The sequence below is a fragment of the Diadema antillarum genome, unplaced genomic scaffold (genome assembly GCF_040938485.1).
Source record: "Diadema antillarum isolate AM-2024a unplaced genomic scaffold, OU_Dant_1.0 seq00000701_RagTag, whole genome shotgun sequence".
In the NCBI taxonomy this organism is placed as follows: Eukaryota; Metazoa; Echinodermata; class Echinoidea; order Diadematoida; family Diadematidae; genus Diadema; species Diadema antillarum.
The window spans coordinates 584,425-610,615 of NW_027271606.1; the positions used below are offsets into that span (position 1 = coordinate 584,425).

The following is a 26,191-nucleotide window of genomic DNA, read 5'->3' on the forward strand; positions in this document are numbered from 1 at the left end:
GACCAAACAGCAAAGATTAATTCCCCAGACATACTAGTTCAAACACTGTATATATCTATAGTTGTCTCTGTTTACATAACTATTTTTTTCAACAAATGGACCTCGAAATAAATTTAGTGAAATATAGTGATGTCATAAAAGAGAGCAGAAAAATGAAGACCACACGAGAAAAGACAGAGACAATGCAGACGAAAAAATAATCAACTTATCATTGTTTGACTTGAATTTTCGTTGGAAATGTGGAATGTTCCCAAAAGATCATGATCATGTGCCTTCAAGGTATACTCAAGTGTTTCCACATGGTAGACTCCTCTTATGCGGGCCTCTATTTAGAGCCAGGTGATACCCTGTCAGATATAGATCTCATGAGGTGTGCATTCAAATCTGCTAATCTGTTTCTTTCGACATTAAAGAAGAAAAAGAAATAAAGGGGAATGATGGCAAATACGAAGGGAAAAGAAGAGTGAAGAGTAAAGAAACGCTTCGAGTTTGTTTGCAAAATTATCGCAAAACTGGCATCGGCATGCCCCCATCGAGTTCGCGTATCTCAGCTCAGGCCATAGGCCATACGCCAGGCGACCAGTGTTGTGCGCCTGCGCAGTCATTGATTATTGATTGTTCGTCGTCGCGATACCGCGCACCGCCCCTTTTATGTTGGCATCCAATCTTGAGTAAAAGAGCCTCGCAGATCATCAGCTAGGATCATTCAGATTCAGTCCTAATCACGCGGACTGGGAGATTAATCAATTTATTAAATTTATATCGTATGATTGTAGGATTGAAGTAGACTGAAAATGGAAGGTTCTCCAATTAAGTCCAACCCCGAGGGAATTTCCGGTGCCCGGAATGAAGCCGCTCTCCTCTCTTTGATGGAGCGCACTGGCTACCACATTGTTCAAGAGAATGGACAACGAAAATTCGGTGGACCGCCTCCGGGTTGGGAAGGCCAACAGCCCAGCCGCGGCTGCGAGGTGTTCGTGGGGAAAATCCCGCGGGATCTGTTCGAAGATGAGCTTGTTCCTGTCTTCATGAAGATTGGAAAAATCTATGAATTGCGGTTGATGATGGACTTCAGTGGCAGTAACCGTGGATATGCCTTCGTGATGTACACAAGCAGAGAAGACGCAAAGAAAGCCGTGAAACAACTGAACAATTATGAAATCAGGAAAGGGCGTTATCTCGGTGTTTGTCCATCGGTGGACAACTGCCGCCTGTTTGTTGGGGGTATTCCCAAGAACAAGAAACGAGAAGAAATTCTCGCTGAAATGGCAAAAGTCACGGAGCAAGTCGTGGATGTCATCGTTTATCCCTCCATCAATGACAAGACAAAGAATCGTGGTTTCGCCTTCGTTGAGTACGAAAACCATCGGGCTGCTGCAATGGCAAGACGCAAGCTTATCCCTGGTCGAATCCAGCTTTGGGGTCATCAAATCATGGTGGACTGGGCCGAGCCGGAGCAAGAAGTTGATGAAGATGTTATGCGAGCAGTAAGTACTTTTTCTTTGCTTTTTGAATATAAAGGGTCAGCATTATTTGAGTAACGTTAATTGTTAATCGCTAATATAAACCTCAACTCTTGACCATAGGCTACTGCACTTGCCTATCGTCCGACGTTAGGTCTATTTCTAACATGGTTACAGAGTTTTTCTAACTAAGGTAGAAAAATGTGTCTCTACATTTTTGGTCTTAAATGTATAACGACCGTTGAAATAGACATCAAGAATTTACTTCGGATCTAACGTTAGATGCAAATATTAAACCTACTTTTTACGCCTACTTTCTAGGGTTATGCCCAAGACGTAAGTAGCTAGAAGATAGATTATCTAACTGTTTTAGTGTTAGGTCTATTCTTTTGTGACGGAGAATGTTATTCTACTAGCTAACCTAGTAGCCATATGGCCTAAGCCCTAACCGTTAGCGTTAGATTCTATTTCTATAAAACAGGCATTAATTCTCCAACTTGCGCAACACAGAAGAACTCAATATGGGACATGCACTGTGTTGATGTGAATGATATCCAATAATGTGAGCAGTGTACCGTAGGATCAGACCTCGACTTCTATTCTCAATTCTAATCTGACTGTTATGTGTTGGACTGGAGCTGAATACTCATACCATGTACCGCGATAGATGAATTGACATTCGACGTTTTAATACTATAAGCAAAATTTGGGGTCTTTAATGTAACATTGTTGGAACCTAGTAACTGAAGATATTCTTCATTGATTCATTAAAAAAAACTGCACCCCCATTCAAGAAGAAGGATATTATTTGAAGCTTTTGATTTTACGTTGAATCTTTTTTGTATTCTAGTTTTAATCATGTTTGATTAACTTCTTTTCTTATGCCCTCGAACTGTTGGACCCCCAACAAAATGCACAGCAACCAAACTGCGCGACGCGTTTGCCGTCTGCTGACAAACCGTAGTCCGATCCGTAATTTAGTTCACACAACGGGCGCCGTGGCCGCGGGCTGGCTGCCGTTTAGCCAATGCCAAACCAGACGGCGGAACTCGCTGTATGTCAGTGCTAGCTTGCGTGGTGGAGGCGAGCGGTTTATCTCAAAGCCGCTACATTCGCTGAGTTTACGACCGATTTTACCATCGAGCAAAACTTTGTTAAACAAGCATGGCGTTTCGTTAAACAAAACGCATTCTGCATTGGCCAATCTTCTATATTTGCTCTTGGTCATTTCCACACTCTTGTTTATCACTCGGAACTCTATCAACAACGCTAACTTGATTGTTCCGTTTCGTCCAAACACATGGTACACGTGCGGTTTTTGCCTTTAGTTTTAACGTAAGAGTTTTACCCGCAGGCTGTACCGGCGGGTTTTGTTAGCAAAACACATGCCATTGTGAGCACCTATTGTGTGGTTTCGTGATAATCGCGTGGACAATTTTTACTCGACTTCAGAATTCTTCTAGGCTAATCTAGTGGTTTGGGGTTTCTTGTACACTCTGGTTCTTAGAAAAAAATATCAATTTGGATTAAAATTATTAAAACAGTAGAAAACAATTTTATAAAGTGGCTCTATATAACCAGTTGAGTTAACATATTCTACCAATTGATATCTGATTGTCAACACAAGAGAGGTACAATGTACTAGTAAGTAGTATATAGTAGATGACAGTCTTGTGTCTTTCAGTATGGAAATCCCAGTGTTCAGTGCTTTCTTTACTTAATTATTGTGTTTCATTTTATTCAGGCAGTGAAATTTTGAGTGTGAGAAATTACATTGAGGCAGACCTCAGTTTCTATCAAAATGCTTGTGAAATTAGATGTTATCTTGTAGTTACTGTAGGCTTGGTTGATTGACATGCCAGCACATGATACACAGGACAGCTTTCATAGTTTGTTGTTGTTTTTTTCACTAGATCTACTTACCAATTGTGTTAAAGACTAAATTAAGACATAAATTTGATTGTGAGACTGCACACCTACTGCACATAATTTATTCATGATCTACATTGCTATGCAAAGATTCTTTTGGATAATTCATATGAGATATTAATTTATCATTTGGTGAATTTCATTCGACAGATATACATGTATCAAAGTCATTTCAGTGGAAATATGTAACACACTCATAACTTTGAGGACGTTACACAATTTGAGAAGGGATCAGCTTTAGTACGTACATCATATCTTTTTTACTGTGTTTGAAGTTTCAAGGAAGTTTGTGTGTGCGCCTCTTTTCCTGATAGACACATTGTGGGAGTAACAGTAAGACAGGCAAAAAAAAAAAAATGTTTTCTGTACAGTTAATAATTTGTGATGTTACTTGTGGGCTTTTCATTCTATGAAATATAACACGTAGCTATATCAATCAATTTCATTTCCCTTGTCTTTACTTTGTTCATGATCATCAGCAGATCCTTGATATAAATATTTCTCATATTATTGTTGTCAAATTATGAATAATTTGAAGGTAGAAATATCAATGGAAACATTATTTCATCAAATGAAATACAATGTATGTAACAAAATACAAAATCTGTAATAAGCAGTTATGTTGTTGCCTTGCAGTTCCTTCCTTCTGTAGATATGTATCTAAAATTTCGTAATTCAAGAGATATTATAATATTTGTATTTTGCACAACCATCTTGGGAACAAGTAGTTGGACAGATGAATTTGTTCAGCAGCAATTTGTAAACCCTTCAGATGGGGTTTACAGTGGGATTTACATGTGTGAAGCATCTAATTCAGTTTTCTTTGGTTTGTTTACATTTTGAAACTCACAGAGTCAATGACTGTACTTGCTGATTATTATAATCAGGATCATGAGTGAGTGCATGATGTGTGGCCAGCAGGATTACTGTGAGAGGCAACCCTATGCAGGGGTTCAATTTAAGTGCAGTGAAATATTCACGCTCTAATTCCTCTGGAACCAATACACTGAGCATCTAACAATAGAGGTTGTAGTGATCCATTGTAATAAAATCTAGGTTACTGGTGCTAAGTCATAATTGACTCATGCTCACCACCAAGTCCATCTGATGTTGGTGCAGATTTTATTTAGAGTGTTAAATGTAGCTATTAATTGACAATGTTTCATAATTGGGTTATTTAAACAGAAGTCATGCTAAAGAGATGTAAGTTGAATTGACTTTAATACTTAAAAAGTACATGTAGTTGTATAGGTAATGTGCATGAGCTTCTGTGCAGAACTCTAAAGCTAAAAGCAGATGCTGATTTTACTATGTGTGTGCATACTGGTCGTCATGTCTGTGTGTGTGTGTGGGGGGGGGGGGGGGACTGTACTTGATGCTTGTATAAATTTTAACCTATATAACCATATGAGATTCTGCAATCCCAATAAACTTTGTACAGGGATCTCCAAGTACACTGTACCTTAAGGCAGTAGGTTAAGCAAAAGACTTCAGGGGAAGATTGAGTTACTGAATTTTATCACTACCTCTTCTCTGAATGATATGTATGAGATATTGATTCATCATTTGGTGAATTTCTAAACTTACAAATGGCGACATGCGACAGATATATCGAGTCATTTCAGTGGAAATAACACGTACAAACTGTAAGGATCATTCCTAATGTGTTCTTGTAATATTCGTCTCTTTTCTTTGCAAGTTGTAGAGTGTCATACCACTCCATATTCGAGTGTACTGGGAGAAGTTTGATCATAAAGTGACATAAGAAAAGAGTGAAATTGTGCATTTTCACATATTTTCAGAGAACATGCAGTTATATTGTCTGCAATCATTCCACAGAAATTAGATCAGTGATGATGAAATGATCTCAATTCATATAAAAATAATTAAACATATACAAATTCTTCTCTGAAAAGTCATTATGTTCTTGGAATTAAGATTTGATAAGGACATATTCATTTATAAAGGAAATTAGGTGAATTCTTGTGTGTAGATCAGGAAACTTGTGGCTGTGAGAAAACATGATTGACATAGTCCTATCCAATTTGCATACAAAATGTTCACAACTTGTAGTACTGTTCCAGGAAAACATGAAATAGTAGAAATTATTCCATTACATGTCAGTTTGATGATTTTTTTTTTCCTGATATGTCCGTATCGATTTTCCTTGAATATTGTGAATTCAATTTAGAGTTCAAGACAGAGTTACAGTATCATGTTGTATACATGTAGGTTTCCCTTCTTCAAACACAGCCGATATGGAGAATATTACAGCAGGATATGATTGGTCCACCTACAAACCAGGAGCCTATTTTGTTTGAAACTTGAATCATGTAATACTCAGTTATAGCAAAAACAGCTCTTTGTGTTGAGCCTAGCTGATTAGTACCCTACATGTACTATAGTTATGAATCATCAACCATCCATTAGTGGAAAATGAAAATTGTTCATGACACACTTTAATCAAAATGTCATGAACAATGGAATTGTGCTTGGGATGTTATTATTTCACTGAATTGCCTTTGTCAGACTACATAGAAAAATCCAAATGATAGGAAAAATTGTGAATCAAATAACTAGATTTCTTTTAGCGTCTCATGCAAGGAGAATATCATGCAAATTATTCTATGCCTTTCTCGGTATTGTGAACAATCTTGAACCCATTTTTCCGTTGTATGCTTTAATTTTTGTGTATAGACTTGTCACCACACACACTCAGAATGCCTAACCTGTGAGATTATACAATCAAGTGAAAAAGTCATTGGTGAGATGCACACTGCATGCTATGAGTTGGATCAGTGTGGAAATCATCTCTACACAGTACATGTGATATAAAATGTAAGTGTAATTTGAGTGGAAAAATACAAGCATTGTATTGATGTATGCACACAGCTCTAAGAATAATAGTGCAGATTTAGTGTAGACCAGATATCCAGTGATTGATCAATTTCTTTTCAAGCTATTGTTCTCTTTCATTGCTGATTTTGTGCAAAGTTCTTTCATTGGGTTTTTAAGAAAAGATGCATTTCTTAATCAGGTTTAAGTCAGAAGACAAACTGAGAGGCTAGATCTCAAGACTGACTCCTATTTCAAACAAAATGCAGGGTTCTTACCACCCAAGGAAAGCTGTAAAGATCAAATGCAAACAGAGAACCCCTATTGTTGAGGCTTGGTAAGTAGGCAAACATGTATTGGCTGCAGTTAGAAGGATGAGTTATGTATGGGTGCTAACGTGTCGCTGGATAACAATTAGCCAGAGACACACTGAATAAGGGAGTGAAAATGCTGACTGTGTATAATACAATGCAATGTCCTACAGCATGCCTGTGTAGAGTCTAGTATCATCTAGGTCACTACTCAAATCATTGCTTGTAATGGAAAAAAAAATGATATTGGCTAGAATTTTATCCATTCTGTTATGAATTTTAGGGCAATTCTAAAGTTCCGACTTGTGTATAATGCAGTTTTCTTTTTTTTTTTCTTGTCAACTCAATTATGAGCCATATTTACTGTGTTCATTTAGAACTATGGAGTTCCTTTCTTTCACTGTGATTTTCCTCTTTTTTTTCTGAAGGTACAAGCAGTGATCATTGGTGAATTAATTTCACTCACATTGAATATCTGTGACAGTATCACTGAGGAGAGTTACAACACAGCTCTATATCAGGTTCTCCTAAGATCAGAGAATTCTTTGTAACCATTCACTTTAATAAAGCTATCATTTTAAATCACTGTTGTAAAGTTTATAGCATATATTCAATACATATGCTTGATTTCACCATTACTTTTAAACATTAATGCTTATTCACATCTCATGACATGATTGAGATGAAAGCAAGTATCAGTAGTGCCATTGCCTAGCAGTACATGTATTTCAGTGAATCAACATACACTGTAGTGTTTTATTTCTAAAATCAGTAATGCAGGCATGCTGTCTACAAAGCACCATCGACTGTGAGTACAACTCTATGTTGTATGGCACCTTTTAGAAAGATGCACAATGGATTCAATTTAAAACTGAGCATCATTATGAGAAGTCAATCCTTATGAAGAACAAACCAGTCAGGTATATCAGCTCAAGGAATTGTAGTGTGTGGTTTACATTGTCTACTTGATGAAGCAGCTTACATTGTATCCTCCAGAATGACCACAATTAACTATTAACATGGCTTTAGGGAACCACACAGACCTGAGCTCTTGATCAAGTAGCAACTAGGCACCTTGCATGTTTTTTCTTCTTGTTTGTTTGCTTTTTTTTTTCTATTCCAAATTTGTTAGGTATCTATATCTGTAATCTGTTATGGACATGAGTAGTTGTAAACCTTCTCAATTAACATACAGTACACTATTAACATCTATGGGAAGTTTGTGAACACTAGAAATGTCCCAAGAAATCCCATTTTCTATATTAACTTGCTTCTTCACAAAGTCACACCAAAATGGGGAAAACCATTCATAAGTTTAATTTTTTTAATATTTCAAACAACATCAACAGTAATAACAAACTATTTCATTAAAAAAACCCAGTAAGATCATTTTAAACCTTACTTCATTTTCTGCTTTTCGTGAAACCTGTTTGATGTCAGACTAATCAGTCAAAATTGCCTTGCCCCAGATCTGAAAAAAGAAAAGGTTCAAAATTAATGTCATCATGAGAGGGAGACTTTCCTGAAAAGAAGTTCATCATGAAAGTTGTATTTTGTGTGTATATATTTGAAATCTCCTACAGCCCAGTGTGAGACAAGTCAGAGCTTCTGGTAGTATAACCAATATTTGAATAGCCACTTAGAGTTAATCATAAACTATTATCTGCTACAATCTTAATTGTTCAGAGCTCAATAGGAGCTGGTCAGGCAGTTTACACTTGTCACTACTCTTCAAACTTTTGATAACCCTTCTGTAATGAAGTTGAGCACACTTTGTAAAGATGAAATCACTGCTGTGAGGTTAGCTAAAAAGGTGTTTTTCAGCGCTCTTATAATGTCAAAATCAACTTTGGGATTTGGCCATAAGATGAATATTAACTAATTTAAAATTTGAAATGTTTCTATACCTGGTTAGAATGAAGTTGAAAGTAAGAGAATATTAAGCACAGGGATTGAGGGTTGAGGTGTGAATTTTCTTCAATTTGTCTCTGCAAATGAAATAAAAAACAAATTTGTTACTGCCATCTTCCAGGTAATCATGGAGCCTCTAGTTCATTTTTATTACTCTTCGAGACTTAAAAAAAAAGAAGAAGAAAACTGTCTAGTGCTTTGTAATGCTTTTCAAGAAAATGAAGACATCCATAAAATTGTGTGATATGCAAATTTTTAACAAGATTCAGCAAAAGTGAGAAAGGTTTTGCAGAAATATTAAGTCACATCATGGGTCACTTATCACCTTACTCAAAGCCAGAAAAAAAAATCCTGATTTTCTCCCATGAATTTATGGGGGAAAAAAAGATAAAGAAATTTGGATGAGCCAAAGTGACAGTGCTGCATATTAAGCAAGTTAAATGGAAAATCTAGCTGAAGGACTTAGCTGAAATACATGATAATTTCAGTGCCTGAATCAAACTGTAAATTTTGTTGTGCCAGATATCAAGAGGCTGGATCTTACTAAAAATCTCACAATATAATAATGTTGGCTTCAGCACATACTCCAATATGCTCTCCTTGTTTTGTGCACCCTGTATGTTACTGGTCCTATTATGTACAATGTGACCAGTCAGTCCTTTTATGAAGCCAAAGCAATTTAATATATGTGCCTCAGTGTCAATGGATGTTGTGCAAGGATAAAGCTGTATCATGACAACCACTCAGTATTTTTCTCTGATGTCTGTTACTGATTTCAGTCATGACAACAATGAAAATCAGATGATCCATGACTGCTGGATTCTAGGGACTGGCTAACTAGATATTGGATGCAAAACAAGAATGGTCCACACTTGACATGCAGTGACACAATGCACCCACACCAGTTATGCACACTTGCAGTAATAATTGTTTTACATCACAGTTGCATACAAATTTTCCTTTTAATTGCCAACCACCCCCACCCTTGTTTGCTCCTTGATGATTTTTAACACTATAGACAAGTGTTACAATTATTGAAGAATTGAAGAGTATTCATGTTAGTGAGCAACACAGGAACATGCTGCATCAGCAGTTGATATATGAAATCATGTATGGCATGGTTAAGTGAAAAAAAAAATCCTGAAATAGCATTATGAGCTTCTAGTATTGCTTAAACTTCTAGCTCTTTCTGCCTTCCCACAGACTATAACAAAGTTAACGGTATTCTAGCAAGGTGCTATAAACCCATATATTGGTTGCCGGGGGAAACTTGTTCAATTTTCTGCAAGTCATGTGAATGGGCTCAAGCCTGATAAATACATACTAGTACACTGTATGCACTCTTGGCCAAATCGCCCATTTGGCAAACTGTAATGTCCAGTGTGGGCAATATCACAGTCTCTCACCCCTTTGCAAACTGTGCACACTTGTCATCATGATATGCGAGTGCATCTCTGTCATCATGCTTTTTTGCTTCTCCAGATGAAAAACAGTACATTGTGTATTATCAGAATGATCCATTTGATGAGAGACCACATAATACCACAGTTTCTTCATATATATATATATATATATATATACATATATATATATATACACACACTGTATATTTTTGGGGGGGAGGGGGGGGGAGAGAGAGAGAGAGATTGAGCTCTCTTTCAGCTGCTTTACTCTTTCCTCACAAATTTTTTAGACCACATCTCAGGTTGGCACTCTGTAATATCACAAGTTTTCTCAAACCTTTCATAGCTTCATATAAAGGAGACAATTGATATCACCTCTTAGCCTGTAAAGTCTAACAGCTTTCTTGCTATCAGGATAATCAACTCACTTTTGATTATAGATTTGACTTTCATCAACTGTACAGATAGAAATATTAAAGTAACATACAAGACTGTGATCTGGGGGGTGTTTTATCTAGGTAGTCAGCGCTGACAAGTTGTCAGTCTCTGACAATCACCATGGTAACAGTCAGTGACCAGAGCATCTCAGCCAATCAAAACCAAGAATTTTACTGAAATTGTCAGTGACTGACAACTTGTCAGCGCTGACTAAATTGATGAAACACCCCCCTGAAGTAAGCAGATCAGAACATACTGATGAGCAGTAAAACCTTGTTAAGGTAAAGAGCATAGTTTGCTATAGGAATGATACTGTGAATTGATTTCCTTGTCAAATATGATGTCATGGGCAGGCATATCTTTCTTACAAGTAATGTACAGGTGATGTATTTTACATTAGCCATCACATTACAACAAATTGTGTATGTGTGCTAATGCTTTTGTGCTTGTATGACTGGATACCATGGTAATCTGTTCTACCATTTTCAATAATACTCTCATCATACTACCACTTAGTGGTTGTTGAAATACGTTACAGTTTTCTCAAGATGTAAATCAGTGGTTTGTGAGCTTGTGTTTTGAAGAAAATACAAGCAATAGCTGGTTTGTCACAAGCTCTTCACAGTGGTGGAGCACAGCAAATATGATAGCTTAGGTGTTTCTTCTGACTTGTCAAATATGGAATTATTACCTGCCAATGTTCAAGTATGATATCAATCGGTAATGTATCATACTGTCAAAGTAGCCCAACTGGGTTGTAAAGAATGTATATTGTGGAAATTGTGGAAAAGAACCCACATATGCTGCATACCTATGCAGTATCCCATAATAGTAAACACACAACAACATTGATACAGTGTTCTGTACCATCACCAGTTTCCAATTGAAAGCTGGTGAAGACAGCACTAAACGCTCACAGGACACCCAAACCAATCATGCCATGCTGTGTGCTCTGGAGGAGCTCACTGGATATAGCTAGCATGTAACCTTGTGTTCACTATGAATGAGAAGACTGCTATAGATGGTGATGCTTGTGTTTGTCACCATGTTTGTTTTTTGTGGCTGTTTTCATTTTAATTCAAAAATATTCGATGCACACTGTCAAATAATAACGATTTTACATTAAATATGAAGATATTCTTAATCAACTTCAGAATGGTGCAATGAATAGTCCACGTGTGTGCTAGGTAAACAATGGCTTGTTAAGGGTCATGGATGACGCAGCGATTTTCGGGGTAAAATGAGGATGACATTTTTGCTTGTCGACCATCAATGTTTCCGCATGCATGCTAGTGCCTTGTCTTAAGGGTAGTGAAACAAACCAGAAAATGATATGAAGTGTAATAATGTGGGAATTTAGAGTAGCTTGCCAGTAATATAATGATAGGTAGTGGGATCCAGGACCAGTGATACAGGAGTCTGTCTAGGTCTGTGTCCTTATTTCAAGGACAGGCACAAAGTATGTCCTTCATTGTGTGAGAATTTAGGGGCAGCCAGACCAGAAGGGTATCAGTTTCACCCTGTTTATCCCATCAGACAGATTTATTGGATAATGAGTATGTTTGTCCAACCATCACTAATTTGAGGGATGTAGGGGTTAGTTCATTTCTTGGTCCCAGCATCCCAAGAGTGGTGTGGTATATATCAGAGACTTGATAAGGCTGTAAAATCATCTACAGTATATAGAATCCAGTACAGCCTTGGCTTGTCATGTGTGTGCTCCCTTAGCCTTCTTCTTCTTCTTCTTTTTGTCACAAGTTTTCTCCCAATGCTACTTTATAACAACTATTTCTGATTATATGCAAACACATATATATAATGTAAATCATGTACACTACCAAAGCAAAATGGTCTTCTGGTATTAAAGAAATGCAAAAAAGGAACTAAAAAGAAACTAAACAAAACTAAAAGAAAGAAGATCTTGTTTTAACTGGCATAGCTACCTTTGACTGGCAGTAAGTATATGTACAATGTCATAATTTATTTCACATCTACCATTGTGGATTTCTACTGAGACATACAAATAGGGGCCTACACTGTATTATATGAAATTCCTGGTATGTTAGGCTTAGCTACTCAAAGGCATTTTTCAGTTGCTACGAGACAAGACATCCATGTTTAAAGGTGTTAGCCAATGATTGTTAATTTCTTGCAGTGAGTATGTTACGTTGTTTGATCATACACTTTTGCCCCAGCGCAATCCTATAATGCATGTTTACTTTTAATTGTAAGACCTGTCTTCTGCATAAAAATCATTTGCATTTTTCATAAATTTTGTTTTGATAGGGTAGCATTTTAATGTAGTCACTAATCTACCTGACCATTCTTCATACACCCTCACAGGTTATAATTTTTCTAATTGCTCACTAGGGCTTTATCAGGCAGTTATAGATAATAAGATTTTAAAAGAAAAATGAATTGAATGGGGCCAAGAACATCTCATGACATTCTAGGCCTACTGTAACACAGCGAAGAAAAAAAAAGTAACAGATTATCACCGACTTGTGACATGGTTAGAAAGAAAGGGGAAATCACTGAGTTGGTTGGCAAAAATTTAGGTCACAGGTCAAGGTAAACTTTTGGCCCTTTCTAAAGAGCAATCAATTATTCTGGTCCAGAGTATGTGCAAATTCTTATGTCTGATATTCAAAAATTCCAAACGCAAGACCTGCTGTCACATCTTCCCCAATAATGCAAAGCACTATATATTCTAGAAAAAATAGAAACACAACAACCACTGCCCAATGTACAGATGCAAGATATTATTCTCCCTTGCACTGGTTGCTTTCAGAGGCCGTAGGTTCATAAGAACAGTGTAGAGCATGCATCATGCAGTAGAGACTACAGGGTGCGTATGTTTAAGGTGTATTTGCATGATATGTTTGTTTTACAACAAGAGTAAGGCTGTGCAGAGTACAGGGGTCAATCCAGGGTTGTGTCAATTTGCACAGAGGAAAGGAAACCACCAGCATTTAAACACACCAATAGCTTGATGCCAACGTGGACACTTGCTGCTCGACCATGCCCCCATAATGCCTACGTCATGTCATTGTGCCAGGTACAAACTCCACTTGAAATTTGATTTCAATCCTGATTAATCACAGTCATAGTTCCTAGCTGCTATGACAGGGTGCACTTGATCACCAAACGTAGCAAGTTGACTCAACATTATATCGAGTCTATTTTTAGACTCTTCCTCATGGGGCGTAGAGCACCCTGTAAAAGCGCTATATTGGATTTTTAGGAAGCAGCCACATTTTGCAGACTTCTGTGCTAAAGAAGTTGATGAAATGGGATGGAAATCACATCCTTGTTGCTTTTATGCAATCCTATTTAATGGTACTTTTGCGAACATGTATAACCAGTAGCTTAATTGATATCCTGATATATCACAAGTGGTTATACAATGTCACCAATTTACCCAAACCAAAAACTTTCACTCACCAGCCAGCTACCATTGAGCTTGACTTATATGTCATTTCCTCTTTTGCAAGGTCAAGCATATTTGTATTGTTTCAATATCAAAATGATAACAGAATGATTAACAGATTGATATAACATATATCTTTTTTTTTCCTTTCAGCCTTTTATATATTAATCCTTTTCACATCGACCACTTGAATAGTATTTGTAGTGTCACATTTTTAAAGAGATTTGAGAAAGTATAGGTCTTTATTTCAAGGTAGTGAAAATTTTAGAATGACCAAAGAAATTATGAAACCTATGTGGGGTTATTCGTTATTCTACTGTAGCGAGAGTGTATCACGCTTGACTTGTCTGTTTTCAAATATGATCCAAGAAAATGATGAATTATTGTTAGCTTCTTTGACCCAACTCCTCTACAAATAACATCTAGTTTTTCCAGTTGTTATCATGTAATGTTACATGTATCTTTAAACTTATATTTGTAACAAAATTTATCTCAGTTTCTTATTATCGTTAAATGATATACAATGAGGAGTACCCTGTATTGATGATATTGGCTGTAGAACAGATCTATGTAGCTGGGTCAAGTGCATGATGGATGGGTGTATGGTAAAATTATAGCACCTTCTGAATAGAACCAATTTCCCGAACAGCACTCCTACGTCGCAGAGATCGGTTGCAATCTATCTGTGTGGTATTAAAGGATGACTACCAGTTCTCATATCATTCCTAGGTATGCCTTTATGCAAATTGACTATTACCCGACATGATGCAAAGAGTTTACTTATAATTTCTGGCATATCATACCTGTGAATAGACAAATACAGTGTACAGCCTTGTTTGTGTCAGTGTAGCCATCCAACTTTAAGATGATAATGACGCAAGAAAGAACATATACATGCACTGAGTGTGCGTTTGAAGCGCATTGTGCAGCTACCTGCTTCATATGAGGTAGACCCCTGCTGAGACAAAATGCAACAGAAAGGCTTCTTTATCACAGGAAATAAGAACAACTTTCAGAGTACATGTATGTGTTGTGGAAATGAGCTGCTTTGCAGAGGTCTGCCCTCTCACTGCCTTTCTAGTTATTCCTCCTTCAAAATTAAATGTGCCTTTCTTTTCTTTTTTTTAATATGATGAGGCATTGAATATGCAGCTTCCCCAGTTTTTATGTCAGATATTCCTTAACAGATACTATTTTACTGCACATCTTTAATAGGATGCGTTTAGAGTATCTTACCTACTGTCTAGGGTACATATCTGCTCATCCATATGGGCCATCACCATGATATGACCTTTAAGTGATGTTACAGAATTGAATTTATACAATCAAGAGAAGTAAAAGGGCATAGTGTTTTGCATATAGGTCACACATTGTACATTGTAAGCACTGTCAAGTGTGCATGGAGGCTCTTTTAGAGATTTCTTTATATAAGAAATGTATCTGTTGTTAATTTGAAGATACAGGTACTGGTATACGACTATAGATAGAAAGTGATTTCTGAAAAAAAAAGAAAGAAAGAAAAAGTTACCTTGGTACTATTTAAATGCAGAGTAAACTGCAACTGATCAGGAAATTAAAGTGTGAGGAATATTAGCTTAACAAGGCAAAGGGGCCTGCCATGAATAGTGTTACATGGGAATACTCTACATGAGTGAACAGGTTATTTTTCATAGTGGATGTATGTGATACATAGAGCATAGGATGGATTAGCCAGGTCTGTGCCTAAGGTGTATATGCAGATAAATACAAAGATTTCTGCATCACATTTTTAGTGATGATAATGATGATTAAAATGATGATTATGATAATTAGAATAATAGTAATCAGTAAGGATGATCTTGATAAAAATTATCACAATAAAAGTGTTGATACAAATTTTTCATATTTAGCAACAAGCTCTTTTTTGACATGTGATGGTGCTTTACAATATCATTATCCAGTCACTAGTACTAAGCTGGTACCAAAGCTGCGCCTTGAGTGTGCTCACTCTACTGCTACACAAAGGAGCATTTCTGTCTATAGGCTGCCACATCAGGTCATTTAAGGTCACATATTTTGCGTCAAGACTGTTGGACACACAGCTTCTTTTACAGCAAATCACCTTTTCACATTGGCAGAGAGGAGCCATGTGGATGAAATGCCTTGCTCAAGGACACAGTGCTTAGACAAAACTTGAACCCTAGACCCTATTGAAAGCACAGGATGCAGTGCACTGGACCACAGTACCATTCATAATTATGTTGCAGTGCAACAGACCAATCAACTGTCTTTCCTTGTATATTGAATAGTTGTCATGGTAATGATTCTACACATTCGTCTTTCATGTGCAATTATAAGAAACTTGGAGTAAATAGGAAGATGTGAATACCTTGTACAAATCTGCACAATGATTTTACAGACTATAAACCATGACCTCTCTGTAACTATTTTGGTGGGGAAATTCCACATGATGTTCTCCAGCTATTTTTAATGTATTGGAAATTCCATTAAAAAGGGTCCCACGACTAGTTAAATGCCCCTTCTATTTGCTTCATATATTGTCATTGCTGAAAAATTACATACCCTAAATCAATTTTACTTCTGAATACTCTTATTCAGGTAAGTATCTTCCTTTTCAAAGTAAAATATAGAAATTGCTTCTTCAAAGTTCCACATGAATTTTGACAAAAAGTGCAAAATCACAACGTTTTTGGGCAAAATTGTGTGACATTTTACTGTAACACAAGTTAGACAGATTTACAGCTTGTTTGTGGATTAAACTCTATTTTAAGGGGTCAAAAATGATAAAAGACGAGCAAATTTTGAACACTATAAACACAATTCATGCATCAATTGATACACATTTGCACACGTAAATTCCAAGAAAGACGTTTCACGTGTAAGTTTTGGTGTCCCCATAATTGCTTACGCGAGAAACCTTAATTTATGAGTGTGGAATCCATATTAAGGACCAGTGTTGAACTGTTTGTTGTTATTTTGGTAGAAATCACATAGTTTAAAAGATTTCAAGAGAAAATTGGGGTAAAATAAATAAATTTGAAAAAAAAAATTATAATTTTCACACACATGGCTTTGGTGCCCTCCTAAATATTACATTGGGACACAGTGATAGCTAATTTTTTGTGTCTTATCACAACAATAAATGCTACTCATTGGCATATTTTACAATGTAGCTGTGGTTTCTTTGTAACAGGTATCAAAAATTGACCACTCTATTGATCTGAGAAAAAAGAATGCAAAAATAATATTTGGTGTCCCCCTTACACGAGAAACATTGAAGAATCTTTTTCCTGGCCAAAAATAGGGGTTGTGTCATTTTTTCAGTAGTATAGTTAATTTCTTACTTCAAAATAATCACTTCTATTGAAACAAACATAGAACTAGTTTGAAATATGTGGTAAGATGCCAAAATGGATGGTTCACTGTGTAAGGGGGATACCAATGGTGTCCCCTTTACATGGTGAACCAGTTTTTCCCCATACACTGCAAGTTGGTATGCTGACTTCCTTCAATTTCAGTTTAGAATGTTAATTTTCAGAATTTTCTGATTTTATTGGCAAAATAGGCATGTCACAAAGTGGGTCCCTATTTTATGGAATTACCCATATGGTGTATATCAGAGAAACTGAATTTCAGATGTGAAGCATAAGAAAAGATAACAATGTTTAAGAGTAGTAACCACTGTGTGCAAATCAGGGAAGTGATGTCATGGCCTAACAAACCTCACATTGACCTACAATCAAATTTGCACTAAATTTCTTATTTGAACATGAAATGGTGTTGCAATTATCTAGCAGTAGACCTAATAATTTCTTCCAGGGTGGGTGGAGGGGGGGGGGGTGGAGGGGGGGAGGGGTTAGCAGCTGAATGGTGTAATAGGTTTAAAAAAAAAATGTTACGTCTTTGTTAACAAACTAATGCTGATTCCCATATGTGACCGTGCACCTCAAAACGAACATAAAGTCGCACACACTGATTTTGCGTGAGGACTGAAAATAAGTGAAATGGGTCAACCTAGCCGAACTTGACTTCTTCATATTTTCTGAAAGATTGGGTCTTCTTTTACATTATGCTAAAATTTGATATCATAAAACAGGCATGGAAGTGTGTTTTTTTAGCAGTTTATCTCGAAAATTTTTTTGTAGAATAGTGTGATTAGGTGTGTCTTTAGAATCCCTTTTTCATTTCTGAAAAACCTTGTCCACACTCTTCACTTTCAACTCTAATAACTTTTGAAAGGATAGGGCTACTGCTTTGAAAGTTGGCATTAATTATGGACAGAATGTGTTAATGAGGCATGCTTAATTTCAGTTTAATCTGATAATCCCTTCATTGTTGTTACTCTAGTGGTTTACTTCCTGTTTTGTGTCCCATTCATCGCACAGCCAGCAAGGTTTGGTAAAGATTAAGCGCTTGAATAGACACTGTACTTCAGAGCCTCTTTTCTCAGTTCACACTTTTCCTGAGTTTGTACTTTCTTTCCAATATTTAGATAGGTTAGGAGAGTCCATTTGATTTGAGTTATACATCATTTTAAAGCTTAAAGTCTGCTCTTTCAGAATATGGTCTTAACTAGAATTCATGTCTGGCGACTTTTTGTTTGTTTTGAGGTGCAGGGTCACATATATGGTTTTGATCAATACATCACTATGCAATTAAAACATGGTGATGCTTTTAACAGAGCTCCCACAACATTCTTGTGTTTATATCCAAGTTAATGTGACTGGCTCCATCCATCTGTTTATCCCTTCATTCATTCATTATAGTGAACCTGAACATATGGCATTTATGACCTATCATACAAATGATGATGCCTAATTGTGCAAAAAAAAAAGTATGATGTGAACATTACCTGTAGTTTTTTGTGAACACATTGTTACATAAGATTTCCTGTCTGTTTGTAAGATTGTGCATTTCCGTGAAAAGTGAACCCAAATGATGAAACCATGGTTGAAAAGCTTTATAGCTGTATAATGTCATGATATGAACTCTGACACGTTGGCTTGCTAGACATGCATTACCGTATAACACATGCAAAGATGAAACTATCTCAAGGGTTTGATTACCATAGTGTGTTAGAGATACAGTTATCATACACATTCATATATCATTTGACCCTCACACAAGGTATCAACTTTTAGGCAGACAATGCTGAGATACTATCAACAAACAGAAGGCCTTCATTTACACATAGGTTAATCATTAACTCTGGTTCAATAGATGGAGCTTGTATTTAGTCGTGCATTCAGTCTTGTTAATGCAGTCTCATACAATATGTTAACTTCTGTGTTTTAATCCTTATTGGGAGGACAGCATCTTCAACAGTCTAAATTCATCAATTATTGGCCAAATCTCTTTTAATGGCTTGTTATAGTAATGCATGAGTTCATCTATCTCCTTGGGTAGTATGAAGCATTTGTGTGTGTGTGTGTGTGTGTGTGTGTTTGTGTGTGTGTGTGTGTGTGTGTAATTAGTAGACAGACCACCATGGAAGACTACCCTAGGAAGACTTCAGCGAATCCAGACTAGATCTCTTATGATATACAGCAAAGACCAGCAGCTGGATTCTGTTTTAAAAAAAATAAAAAAATGAAAGACCTTCATGGAAGCAATTGTATTCTTTGATACAACTAGAATATTTAGTGACCACATTTGGCAAAAATATAATGTCATTGACTATATCATAGTATACTAGTGTAGTCCTATCAGTGTAAGAACTAGGAAAGTTTCAATGGCAAATGCTAATTGTAGGCTACATCGAAATTTTTGATATAGGTATTATTGGATTTCATTTTAATAGTCAGGCAGTCAGTATTGGCACATGTGCATGTCCTGTGGTGTTCCTTCAATATACTACAAATGAATACAAAGGTTTGGGATTGGCACTGCCTGAAGATAGTTGACTCTAAGGACAGCTCTTTGAATGTTTTTTGTTGTTTCTATATGCTGTGATCAGAAAGTGTCCAGTATGTAGTGGCAGTGCTGTGAAAATTTAGGAATGTGGCAGTGCTGTGAAAATTTAGGAATGTGGCAGTGCTGTGAAAATTTAGGAATATGCCAGTCTCAGATTAGCTTTGCTAAATTTCATGAAGCTGCTAATCCAGACTACTAATGTGCACCATCTCCATATTGCAGGTGAAGATTCTGTATGTGAGGAACCTGATGCTGCATACAACAGAGGAAACCATCACCAAGGAGTTCAACAAACTCAAGGAGGGTAGTGTGGAGAGGGTGAAGAAACTCAGGGACTTTGCCTTTGTCCACTTCTACACGCGTGATGATGCCTTGAATGCCATGAATGCCATGGACAGTAAGTTCACTCAGAGACACCCATTTGGGTTTTATATGAATGAAGAGCTACATTTTATTACTCATCTTCACTATATCCTCCTTTTCTGTTAAAGGGATGGATTAAATTTGGTTGAGAACAGTTTTCAGCTCTTAACTTTTTCTGAGATAATTACAAAACCACTGATGAAATATTTAAGATCATACAATTCTAAGAGGAATTCAAACTTTATTTGATGAAAATCTATTTGATATGGTGGAGATATCAAAAAAAAAAGTAAAGCAAAGCAATCCTTAAAAAAGGTGGGTCCCACCTTTTTTAGGATTGCTTTGTGTGGATATCTCAGCCATTTCAAAACCAATTTTAATCAAAATAATAAACTAATGATTAAATTGTGAAGTTTAAATGACTTTTGAATATTTGAAGTAAGATGATGCAGTGAAAAGATCTGAAAGACCTATTTTTTTAGTGATGACTGAGGTAAATCTCCTTCTTTGAAAGTGATGGTTAATAAACCAGACTCCAGAATAATAGACAGATTGATAAATAAATGAATAAATAAATAAATTGAAAATAAATAAATGAATAAATGAATAAATAAATAAATTGAAAATAAATAAATGAATAAATGAATGAAAGACAGACAAATGAACAAACCAAAACATAAAGGAATACATTGTAAATTCATTTTATGATTGAAGGACATTCCCAGGCAAAAATTTATATTATGTCTTTAGCTATCTTGTGTCATTTATGCATATTAAGTGCAAAAGTTTGATGCATCCTTTTATCTTCTTCTGATAATCAGAAATATATATCTCTAGCCATTGTGTTTGAGTGAAAGAAGTTTTTAAAAGTTTGAATGAGGCTCTTCTCCATAATGAACTTGTCAACACAAAACATAGTGGCAAGTTTTGTAGAGTGCTATACGTCCAATGTGTTTTGTGGTTTGCAATTGGAAATTGTGTTCCATTCACTGCAGAGAAAGTACTGAATGAAACTATTTTCAAATAATGTCATAAGTATGACTGTATAATGAATATCAGAATGTTTCTAATTAATGTATATTGAATTCTTGCATGTGCAGCATTTGTACTATACGTTATCAATATCATCACAAGCATTGTCAAAGTGTACACTAATGAGTATTTGTTTTTACATCAAAAGATGCTCTCCTGGATGGGGCACAGGTTGAAGTAGTCTTGGCCAAGCCAGTGGACAAGGGGAGTTATGTCCGCTACACACGAGGAGCTGGACGTGGCTATGTCCAGCCTGGTCTCTATGGTTACGAGAATCCACAGACCATCCCTGCCTATTACCCTGGATACAGCAGCCCCAGTGCTTTGCCCCCAATGTAAGTACATCAAGTCAAGATTTCTGGTGTAATGTGATTGCTACAAGTAGTCAGCTTGGATGCTACATTTCCTTCATATAACCTTTTGAAAGTATGACCTTCCATTTGTGTAACTGAAGTTCATTGATTTGCTGATCTGCTGTATATGGGGTATCTTTCGCAGTGTTTCTATTTTCATTAAATTTGCTAGTCGACCGATATTTCCAAAATTTACAACTCGCAAAAATGATGCCCCCAGTAACAGAAGTACACTTAATATTCGTTTGCTGTAGACAGGAAATCTCTAACTTTTCTCTTGAAAAAGTGATGATATCATTCTCAATTGTCAGTGTCGCTCTTGTATTGTCCAATATTTCAGTGCTTTGCTATCAAGTGCTCTACCTATCTTAGGAAGCTGTAGTTGCTTTTAGTATGTGACTATGTTTGTTTGCTTGTTATATAGCTTCAATTCTTCATTTCGTGTAAAGTGTACTTTGTAATTCCAATGTAACATATGATTTATATCATAATATTATGAAATCAATCCTCATATGTCATAATTGGAACGATGCAAAACCCTGAAATTTTTTCTGTATGTGTGTAAAAACTATTTGAGTTCTATTTTGATGGTGTGACCACAGGATGGGACCACCAAGCCGTGGAGGAATGATGCAGAGGTCCCCCATGAGAGGAGCCCCTCGTGGCCGCTCCCCAGGAGCCATGCGTGGGGCTGGTGGCACTAGGAGCTATGGAGCAGGGCGTGGCAATGCATATGGTCGCTATGGAGACAGAAAGCCACAAGAGGTATGTCCTTCATAGTTTGCTGTACATCCAAAGTTAAAGTTGCATCACAGGAAAAGTAAACCACAGTAGAATGGGAAAATGTATCAAGTAAAAGAAAGTGATATGAAAGCAAACAAATTTGTAGCATTTTTAAAAAACCAGACTGATCCGTTTTGCCTCATGAGCCCAAGTAAAGAACCTAAAAGTCGTGCCTCTTGGTTTCTCATTATAGTCATAGAGTCATAAGATTACTTTTGTCAAAATGACTTCAAATAGATAACAAAAACATACAATAGTTTGTCAGAATTGCAATGTTTTATAGGTCATGATCACAAGTGAGGGAAATCAACGTACAGACAATTAAAAAAAAAATCTGAACACAATATTACAGGGATGGTATAGAATTGGTGGAGATGAGAATTAGGCTTTTAACTTTAAGAGGAATTCAAAGTTTATTTGATAGAAATCGGTTTTGGAATGGCTGAGACATTCAAAAACAAAGTAAAACAAAGCAATCGTAATAAAAGTTGGATCTCACCTTTTCTTAGGATCGCTCTGTTTCAAAACCAATTTTCATCAAATAAATGTTGAATTCCTCTTGGAATTACATGCTCTTTTATATTTCATAAAAGGTTTCTTATTATCTCACCAAAAACGTTAGAAACCTGAAGTAAGGTCTTAATCGAAACTGTGCAATCCCTTTAAGCATAAAGTAAAGGAAAGATTTTGTGAATACATAGCATCAAAGTCAAGTGTCCAAGATTGTGAGTGGATGCTATGCCATGCTTGTGTTTTGTTTTTGATTTTGTTATTGTTGTTTATTTTGTTTATTATGAGGGGGGTTTCATTCAAATTTGTGTAAGTTTCTAAGTATTTGTGAGATTTGCTAACACTCATTGATCCATTGATTTCATTGTTCTTTTTTTTCTCTTTATTTTCTTTTTTTGGTTCCAAAAGAATTCTGTTGTACCTCTAAGCCAACATTTTACCTGCACTCACACAAACTTTATATGATGTGTTGACAGTTTACCAGCAGTGAAAGAACAACCTGCTGAGGTTTGATCTTTCATGCTTCATACACAGTCTTATGTGCCTCACATTTTCATCTTGATAAACTTTCTTATATGATTTTAGCCACAAATATAAGGCATACAAGAAATTGATTTACTGACTATGCAAATTAGATTCTAAAAAAAGATACTCAAATCATGCAACCCAAACACATATCAAAGGAAAGGCTGCTCGGCAATTTTCTTGGAGAAAACAAATTGAAAACAAATTGAAAATAAACTACCAAATCATACCTTGAGACAAGAATCAAAACAGGTAAACAAAGATAGATTTAAAAAAGGCTGAAGATAACATACCTATTTGATGGTGTTACATTTAGTCCACAGTGGGCTAGAGCCCTCAAAAGTTGCCATACTGTGTATGCACACTTCCTATTTGGCTCTACTTCCATTTCATGTCAGTATTTACTGGTTGGGACAAGTAATCATACCTCATTGCTGCCAACATAGGAGCATATATTAAATTCAAAAGTATGATACTGACACAAATATAATCATTTATTATTTGGAGTCTTCTCATATTACACAATGTGTCTTTGTGTGCAGCTGATAAACAAGCTTTTGATTTATATGAAGCTCACAACTTGGCAGTTAGTTATGAAATGCACAGCTAGACCAGCACTGGTAATAATACTGTGTAATGTCATTTAATGGAGCTACATGTAGAAGAGGAAAAGACTTGTGTACCAATGACTGTGTGGTACTGCTGGCATCTAAATCTAGAGGTATTGTGCTTGAATTTGCCAACATTTATCTTCTACAGGATTTGATGATACTATTATTATCTAGAATGAATAACAAGCCAAAAGAATACTTCACGACTGATTGCAGTGATAAATTAAAGCTGTTGGATTTGTGTTTTAAATTTGTTGGTATATAAACATAACAAGTTTGATGACACTTGTCTCTGTTTTATGTCTTATAGTTTATTGTATCCATGATCAAGCTCAATTATGTAGTAAAATGAGTGAGGGATGAAATTGATTATTAATCTCAATGAGCTTCATTACAGTCAGAGGCTTCAACAATGAGGATTATATCAAGTAGGATATATGAGTTGTCTACCATGTTAAACTTATATATTAAAAACTAATATTTACAATAACAACTAATATTCTGAACTTTGTGTTTCTTATTAGTTGAACCTTAAAGTCGTGATTCTAGTGCTGGGTAATACAAGTAAGTGGTAACAACGTTTCTAATCCGTGCATTGTCACTAATGATTATGTTGCAAAAAAATGTAATGATCAGTAACTGACGTTGTTTTCTTGACACAATTTTTGAACAAAAAAAGGGACTGATCTAGTTTAAGTTCAAGATGATGATTGTTTCTTTTGCCAAATATTTGTGGTAGATGGAATCAGTCATTAACTCGCACTAACAGAACAGTCTTATCTTTCCCCATTTATATTGTTCTCCTAACTGTCCTTGCTAACTACAGCCTAGACTCTATGACCTTCTGCCGGGAATGGAGCTGACCCCTACCAACCCAGTAACCTTAAAACCAGAGAAAAATAACATCCAGGTATACTAACAGATTGGTACTGATAGACATGTTAAAGTGCATTAGAATCTAACTGCAGTGTTTCGTTGTGTGTATTCAATGATACTCTCAAAACACAAACATCTCATCATAGGACATGTTCAATTTGCATGTGTGCTGTGAATGTAGTGAGATCAATTGCCTCTATAGCCATTTTCAAACACTTTTATTCATTATCTTGTTTATTACTTATTTCTGTAGAGTTTTAATATGTATATTAACATTATTGAGGATGACTGTACTCAAAGGGCAGGTACTTGTATGGCCAGCTTTCACGCAACAGAAATATTCTGACTGTTGCCATATAAGAAAAGACAGTGAATTAAAAAAAGTAAAAATCATATTCATTGTTAGTTTTCAGTGAGCTAAGCAATAGAAACAGTTGATTATTCCAAGCTAGAAAAGCAAGTGAATATGGAGGCTGTTGAATTAAAGATGCATGTGAAATTTGCATTTGCATTCACCTTAACACCTAAGTTTTCTGACAGATCCCAATTATCAGTAACTTATCACTAATTTTGTTCATTAAAGATGTGCTTGAGTTATCTTTGTATGACATTTGCTTCTTTCCACTCATTATGATGAGTGGATATTTTTAATTTGCACAAAATAAGTTCACCATATTCAAATTAAGTCCACCATATTCAAATAAGTCTGTGGGCATGCGAGCTAATCTACCACTGGTATGTGTAACCTTCGACTAATCCTCCATTTACTCCTTATTCCTTCTCACACTTCTCTCCTCATTTTCTCTTGCTTTTGATCCTCATTTAACTCCCTTTAACACTCCTCTTACTGCTGCTCTTATTCCTTTTATTCCTCCTTTACTCTTCCTCATGCTCCTCTTACTCCTATTCCATTTCTTTTCCCTGCCTCCTCCTCCTCCTCCTCCTACTACTACTCACCAGTACTACTACTTTACCTGCATTTACTGCTTGTCATTCTGTAAACTACAGTATGTCATGCACTTTTCCCTTTTTCTTGAATTACTGGAAGAGGTAGATTGAGATGTGCAATATTCATCTTCTCTGTGTATCACTGTGATTGGCTTATAAATTGGAAAGGATGAAAATGGGCATGGTATCAAATTTGCACGCATGACTGCATATCATCCATAGCAGTAACCCAGGAAGAGATCTCATGAAGTGTGTTCATATCTAATACTGATTACTGCAGCTATCTGAGAAAACGGCATATAATGTCACACATTTTCCAGCTTTCCCTTTCTCAAGTGCACAGCTGGGGATCTCAAACATTTGTTCAGATTTAACATGAAGAGGTCAAACAGGGGATATTTTCTTTTCTTATCTTCTTTGTGCTTGGCTAAGGCAAATGAGGTCATTCATATATTCTGTTTTCACTCTTCTCCTTGCCATTAATAAACCCTAGCTCTGCTGCCTGTCATACAAAAAAAAATTGCTGCCGCATAGAAACCATGCAGTAACATTACTTT

General features: G+C 36.2%; 1 protein-coding gene across 2 annotated transcripts in view; it reads left to right on the top strand.

Annotated features, from left to right (window-relative positions):
- The first annotated feature begins 670 nt into the window (after positions 1 to 670).
- LOC139737725 (APOBEC1 complementation factor-like) overlaps positions 671 to 26,191 on the top strand; it is a 39,719-nt gene continuing 14,198 nt past the window's right edge. For both annotated transcript variants that reach the window (XM_071648402.1, XM_071648400.1), the window contains exons 1-5: positions 671 to 1,487; positions 19,856 to 20,030; positions 21,177 to 21,363; positions 21,984 to 22,146; positions 24,637 to 24,720. In XM_071648402.1, the coding sequence (XP_071504503.1) occupies positions 795 to 1,487; positions 19,856 to 20,030; positions 21,177 to 21,363; positions 21,984 to 22,146; positions 24,637 to 24,720 (1,302 nt within the window). In that variant the 5' untranslated portion in view covers positions 671 to 794. The remainder of the gene's footprint in view (positions 1,488 to 19,855; positions 20,031 to 21,176; positions 21,364 to 21,983; positions 22,147 to 24,636; positions 24,721 to 26,191) is intronic.